The following is a 27406-nucleotide window of genomic DNA, read 5'->3' as shown; positions in this document are numbered from 1 at the left end:
ACGAAGCCGCCCTCCCTGCACTTCGTCCTCCTTCCCCCTTTTGCATTTTCTTTGGCGTTTCTGCTTGAAAAATTTCAGATCGCACCGCGTCCCAAACCCTAGCCCCGCCGGACTGCCGGAGCCGCACGAAGATGAGCTACGCGGCTTACAAGATGATGCACTGGCCCACCGGCGTCGACCACTGCGCCGCCGGCTTCGTCACCCACTCCCCCTCGGACGCCGCCGCCTTCTTCACCGCCGCGACGGTGGGCCCCGGGCCCGAAGGCGACATCGACTCGGCGGCGGCGGCGTCGCGTCCAAGGCGCTTAGGCCCCTCGCCCAACCTGGTCGTGGCGGCCGCGAACGTGCTCGAGGTGTACGCCGTGAGGGCTGAGACGGCGGCCGAGGATGGAGGCGGTGGCACCCAACCGTCCTCTTCGTCCGGTGCCGTGTTGGACGGTATCTCCGGGGCGCGCCTGGAGCTGGTGTGCTATTACAGGTGCGGTGGGCGGTCTCTTGCTTCTTACAATTTACCACTGGTTTTAGATTTCAGAAACGAAAGGATTTGGTCCTAGTTTATTGTGTACTAATTTGTTGATGAATGGCATGTAGGCTCCATGGGAACATTGAGTCCATGACCGTGTTGTCAGATGGAGCGGAGAATAGGCGAGCCACTATTGCACTTGCATTTAAGGATGCAAAAATAACTTGTCTGGAGTTTGATGATGCTATCCATGGCCTGCGTACTAGGTATGCATACTGTTTCCTCATTCTCTTTTTATAATCGTTAAATTATTGATTCTTGATTACTGTGAATATAGTCCCCATTTGCAAAATTGTAGATTTTGTAACAGATGTATGTGGTAACAATGCAACTAATGTATGTCAAACTTTACCACTGGGACATTGGGATGACCTTTGAATCACACGAGCAGCAAGCAAATTGATAGCAACTTAGCAAGTTATTAGGATAAGAGTATCCCCTTGGGACCAGCTTACATGTCAAGTAACGAACCAATGAAGTAAGCTGTAAGGATCTAGGAGTCTTTTCAAAGACCCCTAGCCTTTGGAGTGGAGCTAGTGTGACGAACTAGAGTACATTTAGAATTTTGGCACCAAGGAAACTGCCCTTTAAACTGTTGCTCAGGCTGCATTTATAGGTCTGACCGTCTGAGCAGGATACATAAGAAATTACATGTGGGTGGCCTTAATAAAGGTGTCTATGGCCTGGGTGTACATTAGACATTTTCTTATATTCGGTGCATGGATCGTTCCCACGGGGAGCCATGGACTGTGTCTATAGCGAGGTCGTCCCTGGCTATTGAGCCAGGAATGAAGAACGGACCACTGTGTCTCTTAACTGGACTCAGTGTTTGGTAGTCAAAGGAGTCTTCTCTGTCCTTAATGAATTGCATGTGGGTGAATCCTTCTTCTCTTGGTAGCTTGTCGGATGGCCTTTGATGGTCAATGTGTCTTCAATATCCAAAGGGCTTGGTCATTCATCGATCGTTGAGGGTGCCAGTTGGGACCATCCCGCAAAACCTGCTAATCGGAAAATTTTGAATGATACAGAGGCTGTTTCTAACTAGCGTTATTCACTTTTTCTGCCTTTTTTTAATGTAGATAAAATTGAAAACTCCATCTCTTTAGTGCAACTATTTTGCTATCTTTTCCTTGCTACAGGCTGATGCGCTATCAGTATTTCATTATCATTCTTGATGTTTCAGTTCAATGCACTGCTTTGAGGGCCCAGAATGGCAGCATCTGAAGAGAGGCAGGGAATCATTTGCTTGGGGTCCTGTTATAAAGGCTGATCCTCTTGGAAGATGTGGTGCTGCACTTGCTTATGGACTTCAGATGATTATTCTAAAAGCTGCCCAGGTGATATTTCCGTGATGTATCACATATTTTTGTCTTGAAATATATATATTTTGTCCCATCTCTATCTCTTATTACATTTCTCATTACCATCAGGTTTTCATTATGCCAACACTTGCTCTAAGAATATGGACCCATTTAGAAATGCTAGTGCTATGGATAGTGATTACTTGTCTGGATCAGTAGATTACAAATATTTTACTCTCCTCCAACGTTGTGTGTTTGATTGATAATCTTTGGTATTTTTGTACATATTAGGTTGGCCACAGCTTAGTTGGAGAAGATGAACCCACCTGTGCATTGAGTTCTACTGCTGTTCGTATTGAGTCGTCATATTTGATTGACTTACGAGCTTTAGATATGAACCATGTCAAAGATTTTGCTTTTGTACATGGTGAGATAAGATCTGTTTTGCACATACTATATCGCAGACTACACACATTTGTTTTTTCATGTTTTTCTATAATCATGTTGAACTTTTTATGTATGCTGTTGTGTCATGATACTTGTACGCTTATTTTCTATCATCCTTTTAGAACTTGTCTCTGATTATTCTCATGTCGATTCTGCTGACCTTATGCTTTATGTCTATTACATATTTGCCTCTTTTAAAATATTCTGATATCTTTTATCTTTTTGTTTAATCATTATATATGATTGTTGCTGATGCATTGTACAGCTTACACTTGTATAATTTTGTGTTCCACATCTTACAAGTGGTGTCGCATGTCAACAACAAATAAGAATTAGGTAGCTTGAATTTTCGTTTTTGCTCCCTACTACATTTTGTTTTTATTTGTATCGAAAATTACACCTTTTGTTTTGCATTCTATATTGAATCTTTAAATCTTTAGCTTGTTAAATACTCCCTCCGTCCCAAAATATGTTGATTCTAGCCCATAATATTTGTTCAACTAAGTTGATTTCTATCCCTTTATCTACCCTCCGTCCACAAATCATGGAGTTTTGTGGCCACTGGCATATATATATTAACTTGGTTGGAATCTATAAGAAGGCAAACTTTGCAATGTAATTTCATATTCCTCGTTAAATCATTGAAATCTTTCGCTTGTGAAGTACTGATGTCTTGTAAGCTGTAAGTTTAGTATTTAATTTACAGTTTGACACATGATTTTGTTGTAGGAGATATTTCCTTCCTGTGACAAAATAAAGTCTCAGACATAGTGGAAATTGATACTGGTGCTGGATCTGCATATCATGAGGAGTCTCCTTTTGCATTCCATTTATATATTCATCACTAGTGCTACAACTATCCAAATGTGAAACCATGCTATTCATGCTGTTTTCCATTTATGATTTCTTTAGGTTATATTGAGCCTGTGTTGGTCATACTTCTTGAGCAAGAGCCTACATGGGCTGGGCGTATCTTATCAAAGCACCATACATGCATGATATCTGCATTTAGCATCAGCATGACTCTAAAGCAACATCCAGTGATATGGTCTGCAGCTGTAAGTGTACAAGATTGCTCCTAAGCATTGTCTTTTCTGTCTTTGGTAGCTTATTCCTATGTTCTTTCGGCAATAAATTTTGGCGTTCAGAGTACTAGAATGTACTAAGGTGGCTTGTGGTATTCACTAAATAATTACTTATTTCTTTTGCATAGAACACGGTAGGTTTATCTGTGATTGGTAAATGTTCCGAATTTAGATAAGTTATCAAATTTTGCTCTATTTCAGGACTAATCCTAGTATTCAAGTCCCTCATTTTAGGTCAGCAATACCGCATTGAGGTGAATGGTATTGATTTTAGTGGTGCTATCATTTCTGTCCATAGATCAAAGTTGACATACTATGATCGCGAATCCTTATTTTTTTTTCTTGTTGATTGCTCAATTGTATTACATATTTTAGGGATTCCATTGCGTTTAAGCACTGGATTTATTTGACTCTATATATAACTTCTTGCCATTACAAAATAATATACTTACCATTACAAAGTGTTTGTTCCTTTCAGAATCTGCCCCACGATGCATACCAACTTCTTGCAGTGCCTCCCCCTATTAGTGGTGTTCTTGTGATCTGTGCAAATTCCATCCATTACCATAGTCAGGTTTGATCCCTTTAAATACTCGTGGTGAAGGCACATACTTTATTTTGATTTGCTGAACGTGGATCATTGATTTGAAGTTCTCTTTGTTATTGTAGTCCACATCGTGTTCTCTTGACCTGAACAATTTCTCATCACACCCTGATGGCAGGTACTGTTTGTATATGTTAAATGCAAAGTCCTAATTGGATTATGATAGTTTGTTCTTTTTCTCGGATCACATACAAATGGGCCCTGTTTCTGCTTAACTACTACACGGCTACACACATATCAGTGGTGCAGTACCATCACAATCACATACCAAGATCACCAATGTGGATACCTGATTTAAAAGTGATAAGCTCAAGACGTGTAGTGTGGTCTCTTCTTATATGGTTGTCCATAGAAAATAAGATTAAAATAACCATTTTGAACTTCCCCTAGGTCCTAGCAACCTAATTATTTAATTTTTTTGGAAGATTATGTTTGAAGCTACATACTTTTAAATCCATTATTACTAAAGGTGTTAACTGAGACATTAGCACAGCATTTGAGCCCATCTTGATGTACTGGTAAACATGTGAACTGAGTAATTCGTAAGGTGAAATTACTAGAAGGTGCTTGCTGTTGATTATGGGTGATTGGGTGTGCATAACACACCTCATTGTACTTATTTGGTTGTAAAAAGGTAGTCAAATCTACTGTACTGGCATGCTTTTCTTGCTGAGAGCAAATCTTACATGAAAATAGTGGGTTGATCCAAAAAGATATAGAAAACCTGCGAAATATGGCACATATACTACTCCGGCAGCAGTGTTATACCTATCAGTATTGAATAGTTGATTATTCTTAAGTTCTGTAGTCTATACCGTATTGATATTGCTTAGCTTCTTTCTTTTTCAGTAGATTTGTATGCTGGTAACCTTCTGTTCTTTTGCTGGCTTTGCAGCCCAGAAATTTCTAAGTCAAATTTCCAAGTTGAGCTTGATGCAGCTAAAGCAACTTGGTTGTCCAATGACATTGTAATGTTCTCGTCAAAGGCTGGAGAGATGCTGTTACTTACAGTGGTTTATGATGGGCGGTATGATAATTCTATGGTTCATTGTCCTATTGTCTGTGCTACTGTTGTTCAGAGTTGATCATTACATGTTCTTTTATTCTTTTTACAGAGTTGTGCAGAGATTAGATCTTATGAAATCAAAAGCATCTGTCCTCAGTTCGGTTGGTTACCTATGTACTTCTGTGCTTATATGCTTCCTTTTTTAGATATTGCTCTTTTTTAAGTTTACTAACCTATTTATGGACAGGCTGTGACATCTATTGGAAACTCATTCTTCTTCCTTGGTAGTCGTCTGGGGGATAGCCTTCTTGTGCAATTTTCCTACGGTGCATCAAAATCTGTTTTGCAAGATTTAACAAATGAGGTGTGTACTGAGATATCTGTGTTGATTTACTTTTTATCTTTGAAGTAAAACATTTCACTACATGTCGGATACCTATATTTTTGGAACAACACCTGAAATGAGTTCTTTTTTACTGTCATTATAGAAAACATGTAACTAGAGATGCAATATTTCTGTACTTGTGGTTTTGAAAATTTAAATCCAATAATTCACCATTGGGCTTGAATGCAATGATTTTTTTGAACTGAGCTTGAATGCAATATTAGTTCTAATTCTTCTCATGGTGTTGAAGCATGACCATGGCAGCATAACCATATGGGTGCTGCTACTTTGTGCCGGTGCCCGGTGATCCATCTGCTAGTGTCCGATTGTTTACACCATTGTTTGCAGCTTGCATTATTGATCCTCCTGTCAAACAGATGATGCCACATCTATGGCACTCACTGTCAAGTCATTCTATTGGCACCTCAATTTTATGTTCCAAATGCCTCTTATCATAGTTATTAAAACCGGACCGGACTGAGGTGTGATCTGATTTGATTAAAAGACTGGGGATGCACATGAATCGGTAGAAACTGGTTATACTGCCAGTTTTGTATAAAACTGGCTAAAAACCTGGAGCAGTCTCTGGCCGGCTATACTTTTTTCAAGAAAAATCAAACTCCATGCGTGGGAGGAGGGATCAATCCAGTGATCACTGGCTTGCCCATGTACCTAGTAAACCAACTGAGCAAGCCACATTGTTGATTTCACAAGGAGAAGCACTCGATTTTTTTCCTTGGAGTCAACCAAAACAACAAAAAGTAAAAAAATGTTATTTAATCAACGGTCCTGCCAATGAACTGTGAACTGATGGGCTCACTGGTTTGATGGCCGGTCCAGGTTTAACAACTATGCCTCTTATGTTTCTCAACTTGCCATATAGTTTTTCTGTTGGCAGATCAGTAGAAATGGTTATTGGGTTGGTTTTTAGGATTTTTTAGACCAACGTGATACTTGAGAACTGGCAACCAGGGTCATTTTACTGCCTTGTGGTGGCTTGTTTTTGTGGTGGCGCGAGTTCTTGTACTTTTTTCTGTTTTTTTTGCGTGTTTGGACACCTTTCTTCTTCTATTTATGCAATGATACACAGCTCTTGCGTATTTGAGAAAAAAAAAGAACTGGCCACTCGTTAGAGATCATTAAAGGTTATTTCCTCCATTCCCAAATGATCATCATATTAGTAGTATTTATTCCAAGGTCTATTTGTTATGTGTGCATAGGAGTAAATGTACATTGATGCATGCGTCCATGCACACAACCCTTTACAACCAACATGCAATGTCTTGGTTTGTTATTGGCTAGGAAATAGTGGGGATGGTGCATGCATCAGAGTTTGTTACTAGATTAAATGTAGTACATGATAGTTATTAGCTTTTATTGGTTTGGGTGCACTCCTGTAATATGATGATCAATTGGGAACGGAAGGAGTACAAGCCTTGGCAAATTCATCTTCCATCCACTGCCTTTTCTTCTCTTCCTCTGCTACTACCACCTCTCTATGCTTGTTCGATGGTATCATCATTTAGGGCATTCAATGAATATAAGGTTCATTTTCAAGGCTAGACTTTTGACAGAAGTCCAGAAATCAACCCTGAACCTTCGAGTTAAGACATTTTACGATCTTAAACTCTCAAATACATCTGCTTTACCCCCTGGTTCGAAACATTACGTCTTTATGCTGACCTGACACCGTGTGTATATTAGTGGCACATAAGATTTGTTATGAGATGCCCCCCTTCCCCCCTACACACCTCACACCATTGTATATTTTTGTTAAAGCATCTAAAGATACATTTAGTTAATTAACCATAAAATGTACTACTACACAATATTAAATTATACTTTTAATTAATACTAGTATCGCTATTGAATAATAGTAAAATATGTACAAAACATGGATGGTTATTTTTGTTGCATGTAGCGTTGAGCCTTTGAAAAATACCACGTATAAGGTGAGCTATGGCTGTCCCTTGAAAGCATTGGTGACTAATGATATAGCAATCTACTTTTGTAGCGCTCTGCTGATATTGAAGGTGATCTGCCTTTCTCCAAGCGCCTAAAGAGGATTCCTTCTGATGTTCTACAAGATGTGACCAGTGTTGAGGAACTTTCCTTTCAGAATATCATTGCACCAAACAGTTTAGAATCAGCACAGGTCTGAGTATTACTTTCAGGGTTTCAACTGTATGCTAGCTACCTGTGGTTCCAGAATCATATGTTCTAATTATCTGTACTCCTTTAAAAAGAGCAAGTGGTGGTGGTGAATCTGCCACTACCTCATCACCAGTGTCCCCAATTTTGATATGTGGGACCTACTAGCGGAGAAAAGGTTGTGCCAAACATAATCCTTCAAACTTGGTTAGTCAATATTTGCTAATATAAGAAAGTTGAGATAAAAGAAGAAAAGCGCACAATCTTACTCATTTATTGGTTATGTGGATTGATTATACAGTGACGTTTATCCTTCCTGTACAATGCACAATTCCATTATCTTTTTCAATTAACAAAGGGTCTTCATCTTGTATATAGTTGTTTACTATTTCTTTTTGGCTACCATTTCCAATCACGAACTATATTACTTATTCTCTTAAAAAATATCACAGTTGCTTCTCATTATATTCTGACTATATAATTCACTGCCTTTTTCTTTGCAGAAGATATCATACATTGTGAGAGATGCATTGATCAATGTTGGTCCACTGAAAGATTTTTCATATGGTTTAAGAGCCAATGCAGATCCCAATGCAATGGGAAATGCGAAGCAAAGCAATTACGAGTTGGTCAGTGGCATGGCAATCTTTACTTTTGATCTTTTATTACTGTTGGGTCTTTGTCAATCAGTTCTATGGTTGATTTAGCTACTATTGTTGGATGTGCATATGTGGTTTGTTTTTTTTATCTTTAGTATGGCAAACCAAGGTTTCAAATCCTACCTGTAAGCAGCAGGTTACAGCTGGTTGTTGAAAATTCCAAAAGTTTCTGATATTAGTACTAGCTAGGTTTTGAAGATTAGTTGTTCTCAAGTCAAGGAATTAAATACAAGATAATGAAAAGATTAAGACAATAAACTGAATGTTTACCAGAATGGGTAAATTGCTAACTGGAACTCTGATGAGTTTATATTTATACATAGTACATGACTGAATAAACATAATTAGGAACAATGTGCCATCTGTAATCAATTGAGGTGTTAACATCAATGGTCCATAATGTATGCTATTGAATAAGCTGCATGAATATGTGCTAATTATTATGTTGACGATATTCGATCTTAACATTTTACTTTTTTTATCACCTTTCACATATCTGTCAATTCAGTGCAACAATTAAAGGAATGCAATAATCTATTTATCCTGATTTAATAAAGGATAGTATATATATATTCCACTTCAAAGCATGCAGTTTACAAAAATTGTTGCTGAGAATTGTGGATTGGGAATATGCCATTGCAATATGGAGGCAAATGGACTGATTTAACCCCATTATTCTTTCGTCCTTTCCCATCTCCACCCACTCCATGGCTGCCATTGACCAACTAGTGGTGTTCCAGAGAAGGCGGGTGCCAACTGGATGAGTAACGAGCAGTCATGGCGTCCTTGGCTACTGATAAGCTCTAGAAAAATCCGTGGAGTTATCTCTTTTGATACCAGGTCCAGCCAGCATCATTGTCCTTCCACTGACCTACTTTTCTTAGTTTCTCCAACGCAGGCCTCCTAGGCACTAGCGCAACCCAACAGCACACTTGACATTGACATAGCCTCCGCAAGGTTCACCAGTGCTAGTGTCAGCATTGTAAACATTGATGAGCATTGGCACTGCCTTCTCACATCTGAACGTTGCAATCCACAATGCACCACCCCATCATTTGTCTTTTCATTGCTTTCCGCAGCAATGTTGGAACCCATTGGTAGCAGCAATGCACCATCAAGATAGCATCTGTTGGATCTGTGGAGATCATGGGAGTAAGGTGCAGCAGTAGGGAAGGATGAGGCATGCGAATGGCATATTTCTAAACTGTAAACCTTGATTGTGGCATATTATTACCATTTTTTCCTTTAATTAAGTACTGCTGTATGTAATTTATCCTTGATTTGGGCTACTCATTTTTCTAAACAATATAAGCTTATTTCAGGTGTGCTGTTCTGGTCATGGTAAAAATGGTTCACTTTCTGTCCTTCAACAATCTATCCGTCCTGATTTAATTACTGAGGTAAATATTTTTTCATTTACCATTGGTATTTTGAGTACTTGCAATCTTTTTGGGAAGTTGCAAATTCTTTATCAGTTTGTTTTATTATTAGCTTGCTTGTTCATCCGAGATCTTTGATTTTGTTGGCTTTACAATAGCTGATGAGCACACATTAGTTCCATGATGCATGCAGATCATTTGGGTCATAATTACCGTTTCTACTTTAAGCATGGGATGGATCAGATTGGGCCATTCAGTATATTAGTAAGGCTGGGGCAATAAATGTTTCACTTAACATATTAATGCTGGTGGTGAAACATAATTTAGTATGGAACACATGGTGGTTTTTGCTGTGAAAGATTTGCTGTTGTATGCTGAGTCTCGTGTTGTCAGCAATATTGCTGTGAAACCAGTTATCCTGAGTCTAATATGAAAGATTTGCTGGTGTATTTTACATTTCTTTTGTTTATATGGTGCTAGTTTTGCGTGGGCTGTTCATAATTAAGTAAACTTTATGGCCCATGTAAAATAGTAACCACACATGAAATAGAAGGTTGTTGTCACTGGATCATATCTTGATGGCTCAACCAAACTGAAAATGCCATTGATGCCTTTTGAAAATCTCCAACAAAGCAGTCCATCTTTTGCATCTATTGGTCAACACCAAGTATGCATTTATTTTGTCATTACTTTTAGGTACTTTGTGGAATACTTTTATTTTTACTCAGTTACATTTTTCTTAACTTCTGTAGGTGGAATTACCAAGTTGCAGAGGTATTTGGACAGTTTACTATAAGAGTTACCGTGGACAAATGGCAGAAGATAATGAATATCATGCATATCTGATAATAAGTCTGGAGAATCGGACAATGGTAAAACCTTTTTTTTTTTTTGTTTTACTGTTTGATGTATGCTCCTTCACATGGGTATGGTGATGCGTACTCTCATTGGTTGTGGTGAACTGATATGCTTATAATGTTGTCCCAGGAAACCTGCATTGGTTCCTTTTTAGGTATGGTATATGACAATTAAACAATAATAAGATGATCCAAGAAATCCTAAACAATTTAATGAATACTAGCATATTGCCCATGTGTTGCAACTGGATTTTAATTAATTAAAGGAAATTATCATTAACCTGTTATTACCATCTCTTAATTGCTGTATATATTTGTTATTGACATGTGGACCCTTTAGTCCCACACTATCCTTTTTCCTTCCTATAAAAAGTAGAGAGTTGGTGGAAGTGGTTGACATGTGGGTCCTCTAGCCCCACATGCCATTTTTCCTCTAAAAGAAAATTGGGAGTTGGTGGTGGGGTTGGTGGCAGAAGAACATCACCACTACTACCTTTTATAAGGAGTATAGATTGCTATATGTGGGAGGACATAAAAAGGATAAATGGGACCAAAATATATGCTTTCAGCCTCCTATTTCTATCTCATGTCCTAAATGGCTAAATGTCATTCCATACGATTGCAAGTTTTCTGGAAGTACATGTGACTTAACGTGTTCCACACAGAGTTATTTTAGAAACTTCGGAAATTTCTAATGCCCCAACTGTTATAATAATTGAGGATACTGTTATGGGCAGGGATCAAAAGGATTGCCAGGCAGTCTGTCTACTGGCTGCTAGAGATGAGAAATAGGTTGGGGTGTAGGGAAGGTGATGTCAAATAGTAGTGAGGATAATCAGGCAAAGAGTAGTGAACGGCCAAATATATTTTTTCTTGGTACTATTTTTGCCTGTTTATCTCCCCTACATAGTTTGTGGAGTGGTTCTCATGATTTTACTAAATTGATGCTTTTTCAGCTAATATTTCCCACAACATTCCCCCATAAAATAATGGTTCAGATTTGTACTGTATATGTTTTCGCTTTATGTGGAGTTGGTTTTGGAACAAAATCATGACACAGGAATAGTTGATTAAGTGCTGAGTGGTTAACTATGGTCCGGTTTGTTGTCTCTTCTAGGAAACTTATTTCTCAGCTTCTTGAAACACAATTGTTGCTTCATGTGAACATTACCTTCCAAATGGATCGGAAAATGGGTGTATACCTGTATGCAAGGTTTTTTTAATAATTTTACACCAAAATGGTTGCATGCAATGTGAATATCAGTATTAAAAGCAAACCTATTTATTCCCTGTCCCAAGCAATATCTGTACTGGTTTGACCTGTATTATGTGTATGTTGTTTCTTTCACTTCTTTTTATTTGTTTGTGCGAGTGTTCCTAAACCATGTCATGCCATGTGGTGTGTTTTTCAATGTTCTGAATATTTTATTCAGCTGACACATGGTTTTGCTATTTAACTTATGATTGGAATCGATCCTCCCCTTTACTTTTGATGGAATGATGGCTAACCATTTGATAATTGTGTTGTGAAAGGTACTTGAGACAGGTGATGACTTAGGAGAGGTTACAGAAACTGTTGATTACTTTGTTCAAGCAAGCACCATTGCTGCTGGCAACTTGTTTGGGAGGTATACAACTGCTAATATTTCTGTAATTTATATCAATTATGTAAATAGTAGTTTGGCATTATCTGCTGTGGAACAGATAGATTTTGCATCTGTCTTATAGTTATGACAACTATCTCATGTGGATTGAGCAACCTGGGTTTCAGGGTATGTCTAATTTGTCATGACATTACTCCAACTATCTCTTCTCATGTGTGCGTCTAATGAATGTGTATGTTTAGTGCTCTTCCATAATTTGTTTTCCTACATTTCACATCATCTGACGGCTTTCATAAAACATGAATGAAGATTTGAAGATGTTAAAAATCTAAAGGTTCACTGGTACGCCAGCCAACTGCCTTACCTGTATGTGATACATACATAATGATGCAGCAAGCCAGCAATACAGTGTATTGCCAAAGTGTTGGTTAATTTAAATTTCGAAAATAATGAGAACAATTAGTGGTAATTCACTAATACATTGTGTGATATGTTTTTCAATACACATTCCTGTCCTGCTTCTTCCATAGCAAGGGAATCCTCTCCTCGCTGCTTTTCGCGATGTCTTTGCGTCATGCCTGTGAACAGCAGGGGATGAAGCTGATTCTGGGCAGTAATGAGGGGATGCCACACTGGATGGACAGTTGAAGCTGGAGTTTGATGAGTATCCTAAAGTGAAAATCAAGAGGAAGAAGAGAGGTGGTCGTGGTGCTTCATGCACATGAAAGAGGGGTTAGGTCAAGCAGCCTCTATTGCTGTGCTGGTGGGTCGATTGGGCTGCAAGGGCATAACATGCCTGTTGGTCGATACAATGGGCAAAAGTGCCCTATCTCTTTCCTCCTTTACCTTTTCCTTTTCTTATGATGGCATAATGGATCTTCTGCGCCTTCTTGTATGCGGCATAACATATATCATGCTGCAATTATATTTTAACATATATGTACTCAAATCTTGCCCCTCCTTTTATTTTGAAAATTGTGTATCACTGTCTTATGTATCTATATAACTGATATGTGATACTCAGGTTATAATGCAGGAAATTTAGCAATTTCTATTATTTCATTATTGTTGAGTCTTTTTTCTGTTTTTTTTTGCAGGCGGCGTGTCATACAGGTATATGGTAAGGGTGCTCGTGTGCTTGATGGTTCTTTCATGACACAGGAGCTAAACTTTACTACGCATGCTTCAGAATCATCTAGTTCAGAGGCTCTTGGTGTGGCATGCGCTTCCATTGCAGATCCATATGTTCTTTTGAAGATGGTTGATGGATCTGTTCAACTTCTTATAGGAGGTAATGCATATCCATTAGTCAAACACGAATTGCTTTCGTTGTTATTTGTTTTTTATTTGTCCAAACTTCGGTCAAACTTCAAAATTCTAGTCCACCAGTATATACTTATCGCATGCAATTTGTCATATTGTCAAGTAGTTTGGAGGAAGTAATGCTAGAAAAAAAAAGAATCCTTTTGAGGAAGTAGAGATCAAATAAGCATATGATGGTGAAGTGCAATACCTATTTTGCTTTCATATGGCTTTAGAGGACACAGACATGTGATGATTTCCTGATAGATGAAGATAGAAGTTAGCAATCCGGTGCTTTGTATGTTTAGGACTAAGCTGGTGCATAGAACTGTGTTTTAACTATTGGGACTGATTCTAATTTCAGTTCTAGCCTATGAACTTGTGAGATTTGGATGGATTAGGTTTAGGAAAGGCTTTTGGAAGTAAATTTGATATGGCCAGCTAGACGAGTTGTATATGTCATCTTAATTGCACATCACCAATTACTGAAATAATTAAATACATGTCTTTTTTGTTTCGTCGTGCAGATTATTGTACTTGTACTCTTTCTGTGAATGCTCCCAGTATATTTATTAGCTCAAGTGAGCGAATCGCTGCCTGTACACTTTATCGTGACAGAGGTCCTGAACCATGGCTGAGAAAGACACGTAGTGATGCATGGTTATCTACTGGTATTGCGGAGGCAATTGATGGCAATGGTACTTCATCTCATGATCAATCTGATATATATTGTATCATTTGCTATGAAAGCGGTAAACTGGAAATTTTTGAAGTGCCTAGTTTCCGATGTGTTTTCTCTGTGGAAAATTTTATTTCTGGCGAGGCTCTTTTGGTTGATAAATTTTCTCAGCTCATATATGAGGATAGCACGAAAGAAAGATATGATTGCACTAAAGCTTCCCTAAAGAAAGAAGCAGGAGATAGCATTCGGATAGTTGAGCTTGCAATGCATAGATGGTCTGGTCAATTCAGTAGACCCTTCCTTTTTGGACTATTGAATGATGGCACATTGTTGTGTTACCATGCCTTCTCTTATGAAGCCTCGGAGAGCAATGTGAAAAGGGTTCCATTGTCACCTCAAGGTTCTGCTGATCATCACAATGCCAGTGATTCCAGGCTCAGAAATCTCAGATTTCACCGGGTTTCTATAGATATAACATCACGAGAAGACATACCAACTCTTGGACGACCAAGAATAACAACCTTTAACAATGTTGGTGGCTATGAGGGATTATTTCTTAGTGGCACGAGGCCAGCTTGGGTTATGGTTTGTCGACAACGATTGCGGGTGCACCCACAGGTATGTAAATGCAATGCTCAAGTTCTCAATGTTCTTGCATTTGACCACTTTTGCTCCTTGTCTTGATTTTTTGATTTTTATTCCAGTTTGACATTTTAAAATGACCAAATTGAAGCATTTACTATTTTGCAGTTATGTGACGGTCCCATTGAAGCCTTTACTGTTCTGCATAATGTAAATTGTTCTCATGGCTTTATATATGTTACATCACAGGTTAGTTGTTTGTGCATTGTTGTCAGATAGTTTTACTAAAAGTTTGAGATTCAGGGATACACTTCTTTTTTGGTTGTAGGGTTTTCTGAAGATATGCCAATTGCCCTCAGCATATAACTATGACAACTACTGGCCTGTTCAAAAGGTACCTCACTGTAACTCCTGAACAAAAAATGGGTCAGTCAGCATTCTACCCTAGATTCCAAACTTGTAGCAAACAATCCCTCAAGATGTGCACCCAATGTGCCCACTACCTTGCTTCTTACAAGCCTATCACATGCACATTCATATAAGCCAAAACAACTAGTTCTGGAGCTAACAAGTTCTTTCTTATTTGAACACCTTGCAATCCTTCAAATGGTGCTGCTGCAGAATCAACATCTGCTGCACTGATGCCACTATAATTGAGTGACTGTTTGCAATTCATAATGTGGAGGTTGGAGTAGGCGGACCATGTGTGCGGGGTATTAGAATTATGCATTTTAACAACTCAATTTTGTGAGAATCACAAAATCATGTGGGATATGGTTGAGGTTCGGATGGTTGCTCCTCAACCTATCATTATTGATGCTTGGTTCCCCACTCATGCTTGCTACCCCTTGTTGTTGTTGAAAATAGGAGTGTTGCAACCCAGTCATCCTTGTGTGTCCTTGTTGACTATTACAACCTTTGGCTATAGATATTGTTGTGGTTTGTCAGGAGGAGACATCGAGATTTAGTATGCTATTTGTATCTTCGGAAAAGTATCCTGTTCCACAACTCTGACTTGGTTTAATTAACTAGATAAATCTCCTTAAAGACATGGTAAAACTTGTCCCTTTGCCCCTGTTCAACAATAGTTTTGACATTGGCATTTCTTTCTTTCTTTATTTGTTTGTTCAGTTCAAATTAAAAACCATTCAGGTCCATGCCATCATGTTGAAGTGAATCTGAGCAACACCAATATGCCATTGCCATGGGGGAAAAATTGCCTCAGGAATTACCTCAGTCCTTGCTTAGATGGGACTCAATCCCAATCCAATCACGTGTATAGGGAGGGAATCTGAAACTAAAATCTTGGGCCATCCAAACTGCTCTTATTCCGCAAGTTTAGGGGGTTAGGAACCTGGTTATGTAGTTCAGGATGAGCCAGAGTTCAGGGAATAAACTGAATTACTCTGAAGCCTTCTCATCCTTGAAAACCTGACCATGTTGCATCTTTGCAGGTCCCTTTGCATGGCACCCCACATCAGGTCACATATTATGCAGAGCAATCTCTTTATCCCCTAATAGTGTCTGTTCCTGTAAGTATTAGTATATGTTATTACTGCAATTCTAACATAATTTATCATTGGCATCTAATTATGTTTTTGAGGCATTTTCGAATATGTTCAACACATAAAGTCCAAATAACACCCTCCGCCACCTAAACTTTGATTGAGAGTCCATCTAGCATATTGAACTTTAAAACCGGACGTTCAAACCCCCAAACTAAACAATACAGTTTATGCAACCCCCTAAGGTGATTTTGCAAAGTGGTTTTTCATCTAATTTGCATGTATGTTGGATGAGTTTGATCACATGACATACGTATTAGACATATATATGTTAAAAATCTCCATGCAAAACTTTTTTTTCATTCCCTTATTCGCTGCAACAACATTGTGAAAGTGTCACATCACTATGTAAGAAGAAATTTATGACCTACTATTAATGATATGTAAATATGTTGTATCAGTTATTCAAAGCTGCTCATTTAAGCTTCCAAATGTGCAAACTACCCTAGGGGGTAATACGAATGGTATTGCAAAGTTTTTTTTTTTTTTTTTTTTTTTTTTTTGGGGGGGGGGGAGGGGAGGGGGGGTTGGATGTCCAGTTATAAAGTTCAGGGTATTTGGACTTCTTCCTATGTACAACTATCTAGTACAATATTCTCATTTTGGTCCTGCAGGTAGTTCGTCCCCTAAATCAAGTTCTTTCTTCTATGGCTGATCAAGAATCAGTTCATCACATGGATAACGATGTTACAAGCACTGATGCCCTTCATAAGACATATACTGTTGATGAATTTGAGGTCCGCATTTTGGAGCTGGAGAAACCTGGTGGACATTGGGAGACGAAGTCCACAATTCCAATGCAATTGTTTGAAAATGCTCTAACCGTGCGCATTGTTACATTACATGTATGCGTCTTTTCTCATTCCCACTTGAAACCAAACTATATGAACTTCTGTGACAAACCAAGTGAACCTGTCTGGTTGAAGACACCATATTTTAGCAACCCACAAGCACATTTTTGCAAACTAAATGCCCTCTATACTCTATATTTGACCCTTTATAATTCAATTATGGAGCTGTTAGCATAAACTGTCAGCTATAATAAAGTCATCATTACTTCCTTTTTCTATCTTCTTTTCTTCCAAATGCATGGTTGCCATGTCATTTCTATGCTTGAGATTTATCTTGTTTGAAAATTTAATGATCAAAGGTACACATGTCTGTAGGTTTAATTATATTATTCACTGAACAGTTATGCATTTTTACTTCAGAATACAACCACCAAGGAAAATGAGACCCTGTTGGCCATTGGGACTGCTTATGTTCTTGGGGAGGATGTAGCTGCTAGAGGACGTGTGCTTCTGTTCTCTTTCACGAAAAGTGAAAATTCTCAAAATCTGGTACTGCGAGGGAGCATTATTGCAATTGGGAAAAAGGTTATTACTTCCGTTACGTATCGATTGATTTGATAACATGTAAACACTAATTGCAGGTCACTGAAGTCTACTCAAAAGAGAGTAAAGGTGCTGTATCAGCTGTTGCGTCTCTTCAAGGTCATCTGCTGATAGCTTCTGGTCCTAAGATCACATTAAACAAGTGGACTGGTGCTGAATTGACTGCTGTTGCATTCTATGATGCCCCTTTGCATGTTGTGAGCCTGAACATTGTGAGTATTGAATAGCTTTTGGTTCAATTAATATGCTTTTAGGTTTTGAGCACGTAACTTTTGGTTTAGTTCCTGTTTTCTGTTCTCTAGGCATCATTTTTCCTCGAAAGTCCATGCATAATGCTGATAGGAACAATTAAATAGAAAGAAATAATGCATTAATTGTTTCTTCATACACAAGGCTATGTAAATAGTGGTTCCCTGAATCTGGCCTTACCTGATGTTTTAGCTTTGGAGTTTTGAGCCAACCCTGACTTCTATTGTGGAGGTTAGTATAATTGGAGCTTAATGCCTATGAGCCAGCTGGGACTTCGGATTTTCCAGTGTTCATGCATTGTACTGACTACAACTTCTTTTCTCATAACAAAGATGTACGACACAGCCACTAACTGTTCTTATTGCATGTTACAAACATAACATTAATTATATAGTGTTCCATCAGGTCATGAAAAGTTGTTTTGGATGTACGTCATGTCATCATCAATATCTTCTATAATATCTAGTTGGGGAACATAAAATTCATGTGTGTATTTGTCTTGAAAATTAGTTTCATAATATTAAAATTTATTGGGGTTATACATTAGTGGTTAAAGTTACATTTTTCTGACTGGATTTTTAAAATGACATGTTTTCCTGACCAGAAAATATTTCCCCAGCCAGAACAGTAAAACAACCAAAAAAATGTGGAGAAAATGATTAAAGTAATATTTTGATATTTTAACAATTGATATTACAGATGATTTTTTTTTTGTGTATTTAGCTAAATGTTTTTTGCATAGTAAAAACATAGTGTGGAGCTAAAAATAAAGTAGTTACCATACTTTTGAGTTGAAGTGATATCCCTCTTACTGTTTTTTAAAAGGAGTAGGAACTGCATACTCGACCACAGGAATGACATCATCAATAGTACTACACCAAACCAAAATATCCGTCAAATGTGTGCACCATTTGGTTTCTCTCAAACTCAAGTTCTGGGAACCTGAAAACTGTTCCCTTTGATCATAACAAGAAACCTGTGCTAGCCAGTGTTAATATAGACTATAATGTATTTTTTTATTACTAGCTAATCTGCTCATATGTTGCCATGGAATCTTAAAAAGAGAACCTTTGTCATACTACCTCAGTCCAAACTCTAAAAGTTTAGCTAAATTTAGCTATTATTATCTGGAGGGAGTACATTTTAAAGCATAAAATTGTTTAACTGTTTTAGTCAATTTTTGCCATCAGTTTCTAAATACATGCTGAGCTAGGCAGGGGCACAGAGCACTGTTGCTTCATGATGAAAAACTGACGCAAGTCTTTTTTTTCATTCACTTTCTGGATGCCTGCTGAATTAATCATCTTCTCTATTTAATGTGAATTCATGTTATTTAGGTGCAATACAGGTCAGTACAATTCTGCTTGTGAGGGCAAAAAGACACAAACATATGCACATTGCATAATAAGTTATGACAATTCAGTCCTTAATAAATTGATTTCTATCAATACAGCACTGCTGTGATATCAGGCAGGCCGGCTACACTCTCGTACACCAGCAGGAAAGGCCTGGCCCATTTACAACTTGCTAACCTTAACTCCCATTTACACCTGCCAGCGGCCTGCAGCTTGCACCATTCGTTGCGTCCTCTCCTCCCTCTATGAGCTGGACCACGCCATGCTTCCTCCCTTCTCCAACGTTGCCACTCCTATCTCCTCCATTCTCAAGCGCCATCGGCGCCAGCCCCTGGCCCTCTCCAGCACCACCTGCCTCCAGTCCCTTCTTTGGCGAGTCTATCTAGCAGGGTCACGTCTGCAATTCTGTCCCCTTCCCCTAGTACGATTTATTCCCGTCCCCTTCCTCTCCCTCCTCTAGCAAGTGAACCGGCAGCGCCGAGCCCGGGACCACCAGATCCGCTCAACCTGAGCGCTATGGTGCTCTTTGAGCAGCAGCAGCAACAAAACAGCCAACAAGCGGTGCGTCGTGGTGGAATTGACCATGGCGGAAGGATTCAAGCATTGGCGAAGCACGCTCAGCTACCGTGCTGCCCCGCCAAATTGACAAACAGTGGTGAGTCTCTGCACTGCTGTACAAATACAGTGGCATCAGAAGCTGGCGCCCTGCCAGATCCAAGCATGGGCGGCACAATTCCTGTTGCGAGTTCCATGGGCAATGTCCAAGGCAAGGAGGTGAACGGGGGAGTAGGCGAGGATTCCCGTTCCCCTCCTATGGATCTGTGGTCCCCACATGTCAGAAGGTTGGTGGCAGAACCACCACCACCACCACTAACATTTAAAGTAGTATAGATTTCTTGTACTTGGTGGGTGCATTTCCAATGCTACCTTTTGCATATTTAAATTAAGAGAAAATCTATTCTATGCCATTGAGTTTGTCCTGGTTCAACGATTTGCCATTGACTACCTCTTTCTATAACATACCACTGAGCATATCAATTGTTCTACAATATTTCTTAGAAAAATGCCTTTATAGACATATAAGATTAACAATCGATTTATCCCATCCGAAATTTCAAAAAATAATGATGTTGTTTTGTGTAGCCTCGTTACACAGCATAATAGTTTGTTTATAAGTTTCAAATTTTTGCATTACTATTATTTTATAAGATATAATTTATGTGTTATATGCTACTTCCTCCGTTTCACAATGTAAGACTTTCTAGCATTGCTCACATTCATTTAGATGTTAATGAATCTAGACATATGTATGTGTTTAGATTCATTAACATCTACATATATGTGGGCAATGCTAGAAAGTCTTACATTGTGAAACGGAGGGAGTACATAGAATACTTTTTTGCTGCTGTTTTTGATGTAAATCATCTACCATGTATTACACAAAATATTTTTATAGTATTATCTTTTGTTTAAGCAATTACTCATGTACCACACAAAAGTAACTTTTTAAAAGGACGCGACTACAGGGAGCGCATGCACTCGTTAGTGCTAACCAGCGACCATCTTTTTTACCAAAAGTGGGTATCAACTCGTTACCCTTCTTAGTAGCACCTGCCACTTGCATCCTCATTGCCCATCTAAATTCCAAATAAAATTTTTCTCTTAAATTATTTGTCGGATCTACGATCCGATTACACCATTGTGCTCGTTGCAATTAAATCTGTACAACAAGATCTTACATGATTATATTACGATGAAAAAATTATTTATGTTTGTAAACTACTTTTATTATATACTAAGTTACTTTTATCATATATATAAATTACTTTTAGATTTGATTAAATTACTTCCTATACATTCATAATGCTATGAGGTGATTACTTTTATTATTATTTTAGTCAATTCCATAATTTGTGCTGATTAATTTAGTTTCTAGATAGAGTTATGTTTTTATCACTACAACGGATTACTTCTAATGTCATGACAAAATTACTTTCTTTTTGTCTCAAGTTACTTCTATAATATATGTAAATTACTTTTAGACTTTATTGAATTTACTTTTATATGTCTAAGAAGTAATTTAGTGAAATCTAAAAGTAATTTAGATATATTATAAAAGTAATTTGTAAATTTTCATCGTAATATAATCATGTGAGATCTTATTGTAAAGATTTAATTGTAAGTTGCAACGAACACAATGGTGTAATTGGATTGTAGATCGGATAAGTAATTTGAGAGAATTTTATAAGAAGGGAAAAAAGACATGGATGCCTAACACTCCGATGCTTCTCTCAAATTGTAAACTCTGATGCTTCTCGACTAAATCGGATGGCCGCGCCAGTCGTCGCTGCGTAAGACCAGATCGAGAGGCCTCTCGTTATAGATTTTACGTTTTTAAAAATATTAAAAAAGAAAAGAGTCTTAAAACATTTACCCAAACTTCTTTGTCATGCAAGGAGACCAAACGGAAAATTTCATAATTTTTTGGAACTGCTATTGGTGTCAATCAATTGCCAACCCTTGTATGTATATAAGGGCAGTTTGGTTATTCTTTCAAAAATAGCTGGGCACACTGTAGAAACAATTGACGAACTCGGTGGCATATTGTAGAAAGGGATAAAGTCGATGGCAAATTGTTGGACCTAGGAAGTTGATAAACTCAGTGACGTAGAGTAGACTCTTAAATTAACTGATAGCCATGAGCCTACGGACAGAAATATTTAGTAAGTTTTTGACCCAATGAATGGTGCAATAAGCTGCAAATGTTACAGAAAATTTGTATAATTAATTTTTAAATTTGAATTCAATGTCTGCTTGTACATTGTCTTGATTTCATGTGCTTGCAATGTTATGTATTATTTGTACATTTCAATCCATATTTAGGCTATCCTAGATTACAGGAACTCAATTTGTAATACTATTTTGCATTTCAACATGCATAAGCTGGCAATTTGCAATAATGTGCATTGCTTTCTTTAATGGTTGTGGTGTCTGAATAATCCTCTGAGATTGTTTCTGTAACAGGTCAAAAACTTCGTTTTGTTTGGTGATATTCATAAAAGCATTTATTTTCTGAGCTGGAAAGAGCAAGGTTCTCAATTGAGTCTCCTGGCAAAAGATTTTGGATCACTCGATTGCTTTGCAACTGAGTTCTTAATTGATGGAAGCACGCTGAGCCTTGTAGCTTCAGATTCTGATAAGAATGTGCAGGTCATTTTCTTTCTCATAATTCTTTTCATGCATCAGCTCTTTTTGTTCGAGTTTCATACTACCTCCATCCCAAAAAGGCTTCATTTTTGCCTATCCCATACAAACCAATACAAAGTGAAAATACTAGAATGTCTCCCACTTAGGTCCCGCTTGAATCTGCTGAAAAAGGGGATAAAAATTTGGATACTCGTGGAACGCTTTTCAAACTGCTAAACGGTGCATTTCATGCGAAAACTCTATATGAAAGTTGCTCTAACTTATCAGATTAATCTATTTTTCAAGTTTGTAATTAATCATATGTTAATACCACCTCATTTTACGTGAAACACTTAATCTTCATTTTCATCTTCATCTTCATCTTTACGTGAAACACTTAAACTCCATGCGTTGATTGCTTCAAAGATAGTCTTTTTGGGACACATGGAAGGCGGCAAAAATGAAGTCTTTGTGGGATGGAGGGAGTACATTATTGGCTTACATTTACGATTTAATCCATCTGGCTAGCTCTCTAGCAATGAGATTTTGTGTTGTCACTTGTGTGTGTTTCATGGGATATTATTATGTTCGTCAGGGTCCAAGATAGCATCCAGTAATTGCTTCTTTTAGAAGTAAACAAAACAACTGGACAAACATTTTATCCCAGAACTCCTAGTGATAATAATCTGGCCTATATAGTCTGCCATAGACTTGCTATTGAAAAATAAACTGGTGATCCGGAATCTTGGTTTGGATCGTTCCGGTGCATAAAAGTTAAGCTTCCCTGCAGCAAAGATGAGCAATAGATCAGATAGATCTGTTCTCTGGAGCTGCAATCCAAAATAAGTGTTTTGAGTCAATTGGTGAATATTTGCAGCTTTATGCCAGGAGCAGCAGCCAGTGGTGGAGCTAGGATAAAATTATAGTGGGGGCTAAACCAAAGTGACCAATAAAAGTTGAAACATGTCTCATGTAAATTGGCTATATGTCTAATACAAAGTATAAATATATATCATTAACGAAAAATAACATCATCCATACCAAAGCAATATTTAAATGTCCAATAGATGATGACATGATTTGCGACACTAGTACACCCTATCGCCAATTATTCTTCATCAGGGGTAATCTATACAAAAGAAATGTCAAATTAATGAATAATGACAATTGACAAACAATAGCTTCAAATAATTTAAAGACTTAGGTAGGGAATGGAGGCATGGAGCATATCACTAAATTATTTGTTGGCAGTAACATCCGACGTTTTTTCATATCTTCAAACCTTCGGATGATTTTTTCATTACTAATACTTCTAAAAATATGCTTCTCAGTATAGCATATCATCAAGTCATTCAGCCATTCATCCCCCATTTTGTTTCTCAAATCTGTCTTTATAAGAGACATGGCTGAAAAAATCCTCTCAACTGAAGCTGTTGCTACCGGAAGTATCAATACTAACTCAATGAGCCTATACACTAATGGAAAAGTTCTTTTCTTCCTGTTTGAACAATAATTCTACCCTAGGCCTCTTTGACTGACTTGCAATCTCATTATTGAGTGGAGGATCGCTGGTATTTGTGTTACTTGAACTAGAATAATATGTGAGCAGTGTTCTTTTTGGCATCTTCACAATCTAGCAATATAGCAGAGTAGCAAACTAGGAATCACAAACAAAATTTTCAATTCAATATCTCTATGATTTCTTGAAGACTTGGACTATTAATAACAACTAGACTTGACAATTGAAATTGATTTTAAATAACAAATCAGAAATTTTCTATACCTCAAATCCTCAAGTCCTTGGCCTGCTGCTGGCACTGCTTGCCTGCTTGCTGCTGCCACCCTCGGCGGCTTGGCCCTTCGCTGCTTGCCTGCTAGTTGCTGCCACACGCCTGCCAGTGGCCAGCAACCGGCGTGCCCGCGCGCCGCGTGTTTCTGCAGTGCTGGCGCGCCGCGTCCCCTCGCGGCCCCGTCGCCACTCTGCGTCTCTGCCTGGAGGCGCTCGTCTGCCGGCTGCCGCCGCACCCGCCGCCTGCGGTGCCGTCCCTGCCCCCTTGCGCGTCTCCGCCTCTCTCTACGCGAGCAGCGCGACGGCGCCTCTGCAGCAAGAGCCAAGAGCGACCGAGGGAGATGAGATTTACAGTTGGGTAAGGTTTTTTTTGGGTCTTCTCAGCCTTTTGGGCCTTCTAACAATCTCAGACAAAGTCTATCTTAGCTCCCCTTCCTATAGAAATATGGATTAGAATTTTAGGGGGGTATTATGGGGGCTCTAAGACCCATTAGTGGGTGGGATTAGAGACAAGTATTTATTGTTCATTTGGTTCTTGCCATGTAATTTTATCTGTCGTGTGATCATGTCCTTTGGGCTCAAATTGATGGATGCTTCTTTGATCCCTCTAGTTTAATAATTGTTCTTCACTCACTTTTGCAAATACAAGTAGCTTGCTGTTATCCTCCCATTAAAAAATATTTAATATACTAATGAGGCCTGATGTGCATAAAACCAACTAGCGAGTTTGGTATTTTTGAATTTATGTATTTTTCTTTTATCCCTGATAAAATCAGAAAATGGCTATTACCTGGACTAGATGGTTTGGAATTTTGATGTCTCGCTCTTTCTTAACCCAATGTTATCTTCTGTCAATATTGCTTACTGGTTGGTACTTTGGTATCCTTGTTTCTTAAGCAAAGTCGTAGAGATATGTCCAGTAGCAAAACAATGTGAAGAATTGTTATGATCATACTATGCCAAAAAGAAAAAGAAAGAGCAGAGCTTGTGTGCATTGTTGCTAACTTACATTTGTTTCCTTTGTCTTGTTTTTTAATAATTGACAGCATTGAGTCCTATTCGTACTATCCATTTGTTAGATTTATTTTCAATAGTACTATTATAATAGTATAGAGTTCAAATATTCTTAAATTTATTATTATTATTGAAGTAGTGGTTAAAGCTTATATAGCTCAGTCAACGATGTTTAATTATTGAAAAACGAACCCCACTGTCTAGTTAATAATTACAGTATCTGGCACCATTTCATCAACTGAAACAAGTTGTGACATGCAGATCTTCTATTACGCTCCAAAAATGGTTGAGAGCTGGAAGGGGCAGAAGCTCCTCTCCAGAGCAGAATTTCATGTCGGAGCCCATATAACGAAGTTTTTGAGGCTGCAAATGCTTCCTACTCAGGGCTTATCGTCTGAAAAGACAAATCGTTTCGCTCTTCTTTTTGGCAATCTGGATGGTGGCATTGGATGCATTGCGCCTATTGATGAGCTAACATTCCGACGGCTGCAAAGCTTACAGAGGAAGCTTGTAGATGCTGTCCCACATGTGTGTGGCTTGAATCCAAGGTCATTCAGGCAGTTTCATTCTAATGGGAAGGGACATCGTCCTGGACCAGATAACATCATTGACTTCGAACTTCTTGCACAGTAAGTTTACCTTCATATGAGCTTGATTATTTTCCCATTTGCTTTTGGGTTCTTATGTTCGCTGCACAAAATGTTTTGCTAACCATTGCTTTTTATGATTAGTTGCTAATGCAATAATATTTTGGTTATTTTCAAGTAATAAAAGTTCAGGGTACTAAAGTCTCAATGGATAGATATGGTGTGAAGTCTCAGGGTACTAAAGTTCAGGCTGCATATGCTATATTGTAGGAGTTGCCCATGGGAAGACAGTTGTCTCTTGTGTATGGGTTCTGTGATTGGGAGGTACTCCGTAGATGGGTAGTTGATGTGTCTCAGGTTTCTCTCCATGAGAGGTGATAACTTGAACATTAGCTGAGCCTATTTAACTACCACTTCCATGCCTTTGATGAGTCTTCGTCTCTGAATAAAGGGGGAAAACAAATTATCCACTTTATATTCCGTCAATTGCTAAACTAGTCTATGCCATAGACCAGCTGGCGCCCTTGGTTGAGTTGTGCCTTCAGACAAGTTTTAACCCTGTTTTAGAACATAAGAGATTCAGATAAATAATATAAAAGTTACCTTTATGAAACAGATAATTTTGAAGAAGCATGTAATTTAGACCTTTGCAATTGTTAAGTGGTGTAAAATGGATATATTCCTCGGTAATAATGTTTAGTCCCCACAACATGATACACAACTGATGTCCTATAAAGTAATGGTTTAATCATAATGGTAGCTTAATACCTTGTACGAACTCATACTATTTCTCCGAAAGGACTACACAAACAAGTAGTAATCTGATAGGCTTCTTTGACTGGGGATATTGCTTGAACGGAAATTCTACTGTTGGCCGCGAAGTGAGCAGGCAACTGGTTTTCTGAGGCATTGATGCAAATTGTACTGTGTTGTAGGAAGTTCTTATGGTGGGTTATTTAATCATTGTACGTCATAACATGCCTAGCTAATTGACCGGTTTTTTCTCTTGTAGCTATGAGATGTTGTCATTAGATGAGCAGCTTGATGTTGCACAGCAGATTGGAACTACCCGCTCGCAGATACTGTCCAACTTCAGTGATATTTCACTGGGCACTAGTTTCTTGTAGATTACATTGGAAATAATAGCGTCAATCAGATTTAGAAGCTGGCAGTTAGCCAACTCTGAAGCCACATGAAGTTTCTTCCTAATTTCTGTGATCTCATGGCAATTGGCACCAGCTTTGGTGTAACCTTGCTAGTCCTCAAGGGTTAATAGTTGTTGTATGCCATTAAGGGAATTATCTCAGCAAACTGTGACAACCATGCTAGTCTACGATTTTTATTTAAAACCACATGATGCTGGAGAAGCTGGATATTCTTCCAAAATTCAGTGACCTGACCATTTGACACCTTGTGAAGATAGCAGCCACAATGTAAAAGAGATCATTGACACTTGACAGTTGGAAGTGATCAAGATTAATTAGAAAGGCACTGTGTTTGCCATAGTGGTTTATAAGGACGAGACTAATCTACTGCTAATTAGGTCTGCCCTCTTTTCAGCAGAAGTCTAGTTGAGCTTACTGGATTTCCTTTTTTTTATAGTAGCGCGACATGGTTGAAGCTGTAAGTTCGTTTTCAAGATCATTGAACTTCTATACTATACGGGCCATGTTTTATGCACATTTTAGCAGAACTCTGTA

General features: G+C 38.3%; 1 protein-coding gene across 2 annotated transcripts; it reads left to right on the top strand.

Moving 5' to 3' along the window:
- Positions 1-27388, top strand: LOC127770998 (probable cleavage and polyadenylation specificity factor subunit 1). Of its 2 annotated transcripts, none has more exons than XM_052296779.1 (26): positions 1-478; positions 592-729; positions 1707-1860; positions 2116-2251; positions 3184-3329; positions 3835-3930; positions 4026-4078; positions 4856-4987; positions 5076-5127; positions 5214-5330; positions 7366-7506; positions 8009-8131; positions 9484-9561; positions 10293-10412; positions 11931-12025; positions 13099-13292; positions 13831-14603; positions 14736-14816; positions 14896-14961; positions 16022-16099; positions 16747-16977; positions 17344-17472; positions 17565-17738; positions 22155-22340; positions 25381-25748; positions 26719-27388. In XM_052296779.1, exons 1-26 carry the CDS (start codon positions 132-134, stop codon positions 26831-26833), a joined length of 4323 nt encoding a protein of 1440 aa, XP_052152739.1. In that variant the 5' UTR covers positions 1-131; the 3' UTR covers positions 26834-27388. The 2 variants fall into 2 exon arrangements, with proteins under 2 accessions (XP_052152739.1, XP_052152738.1); XM_052296778.1 differs by having other exon boundaries at positions 8006-8131.
- Positions 27389-27406: the final 18 nt, after the last annotated feature.

Source organism: Oryza glaberrima, chromosome 4, assembly GCF_000147395.1.
Source record: "Oryza glaberrima chromosome 4, OglaRS2, whole genome shotgun sequence".
Lineage (NCBI taxonomy): Eukaryota > Viridiplantae > Streptophyta > Magnoliopsida > Poales > Poaceae > Oryza > Oryza glaberrima.
This window is presented reverse-complemented; position numbering and strand designations above follow the sequence as displayed.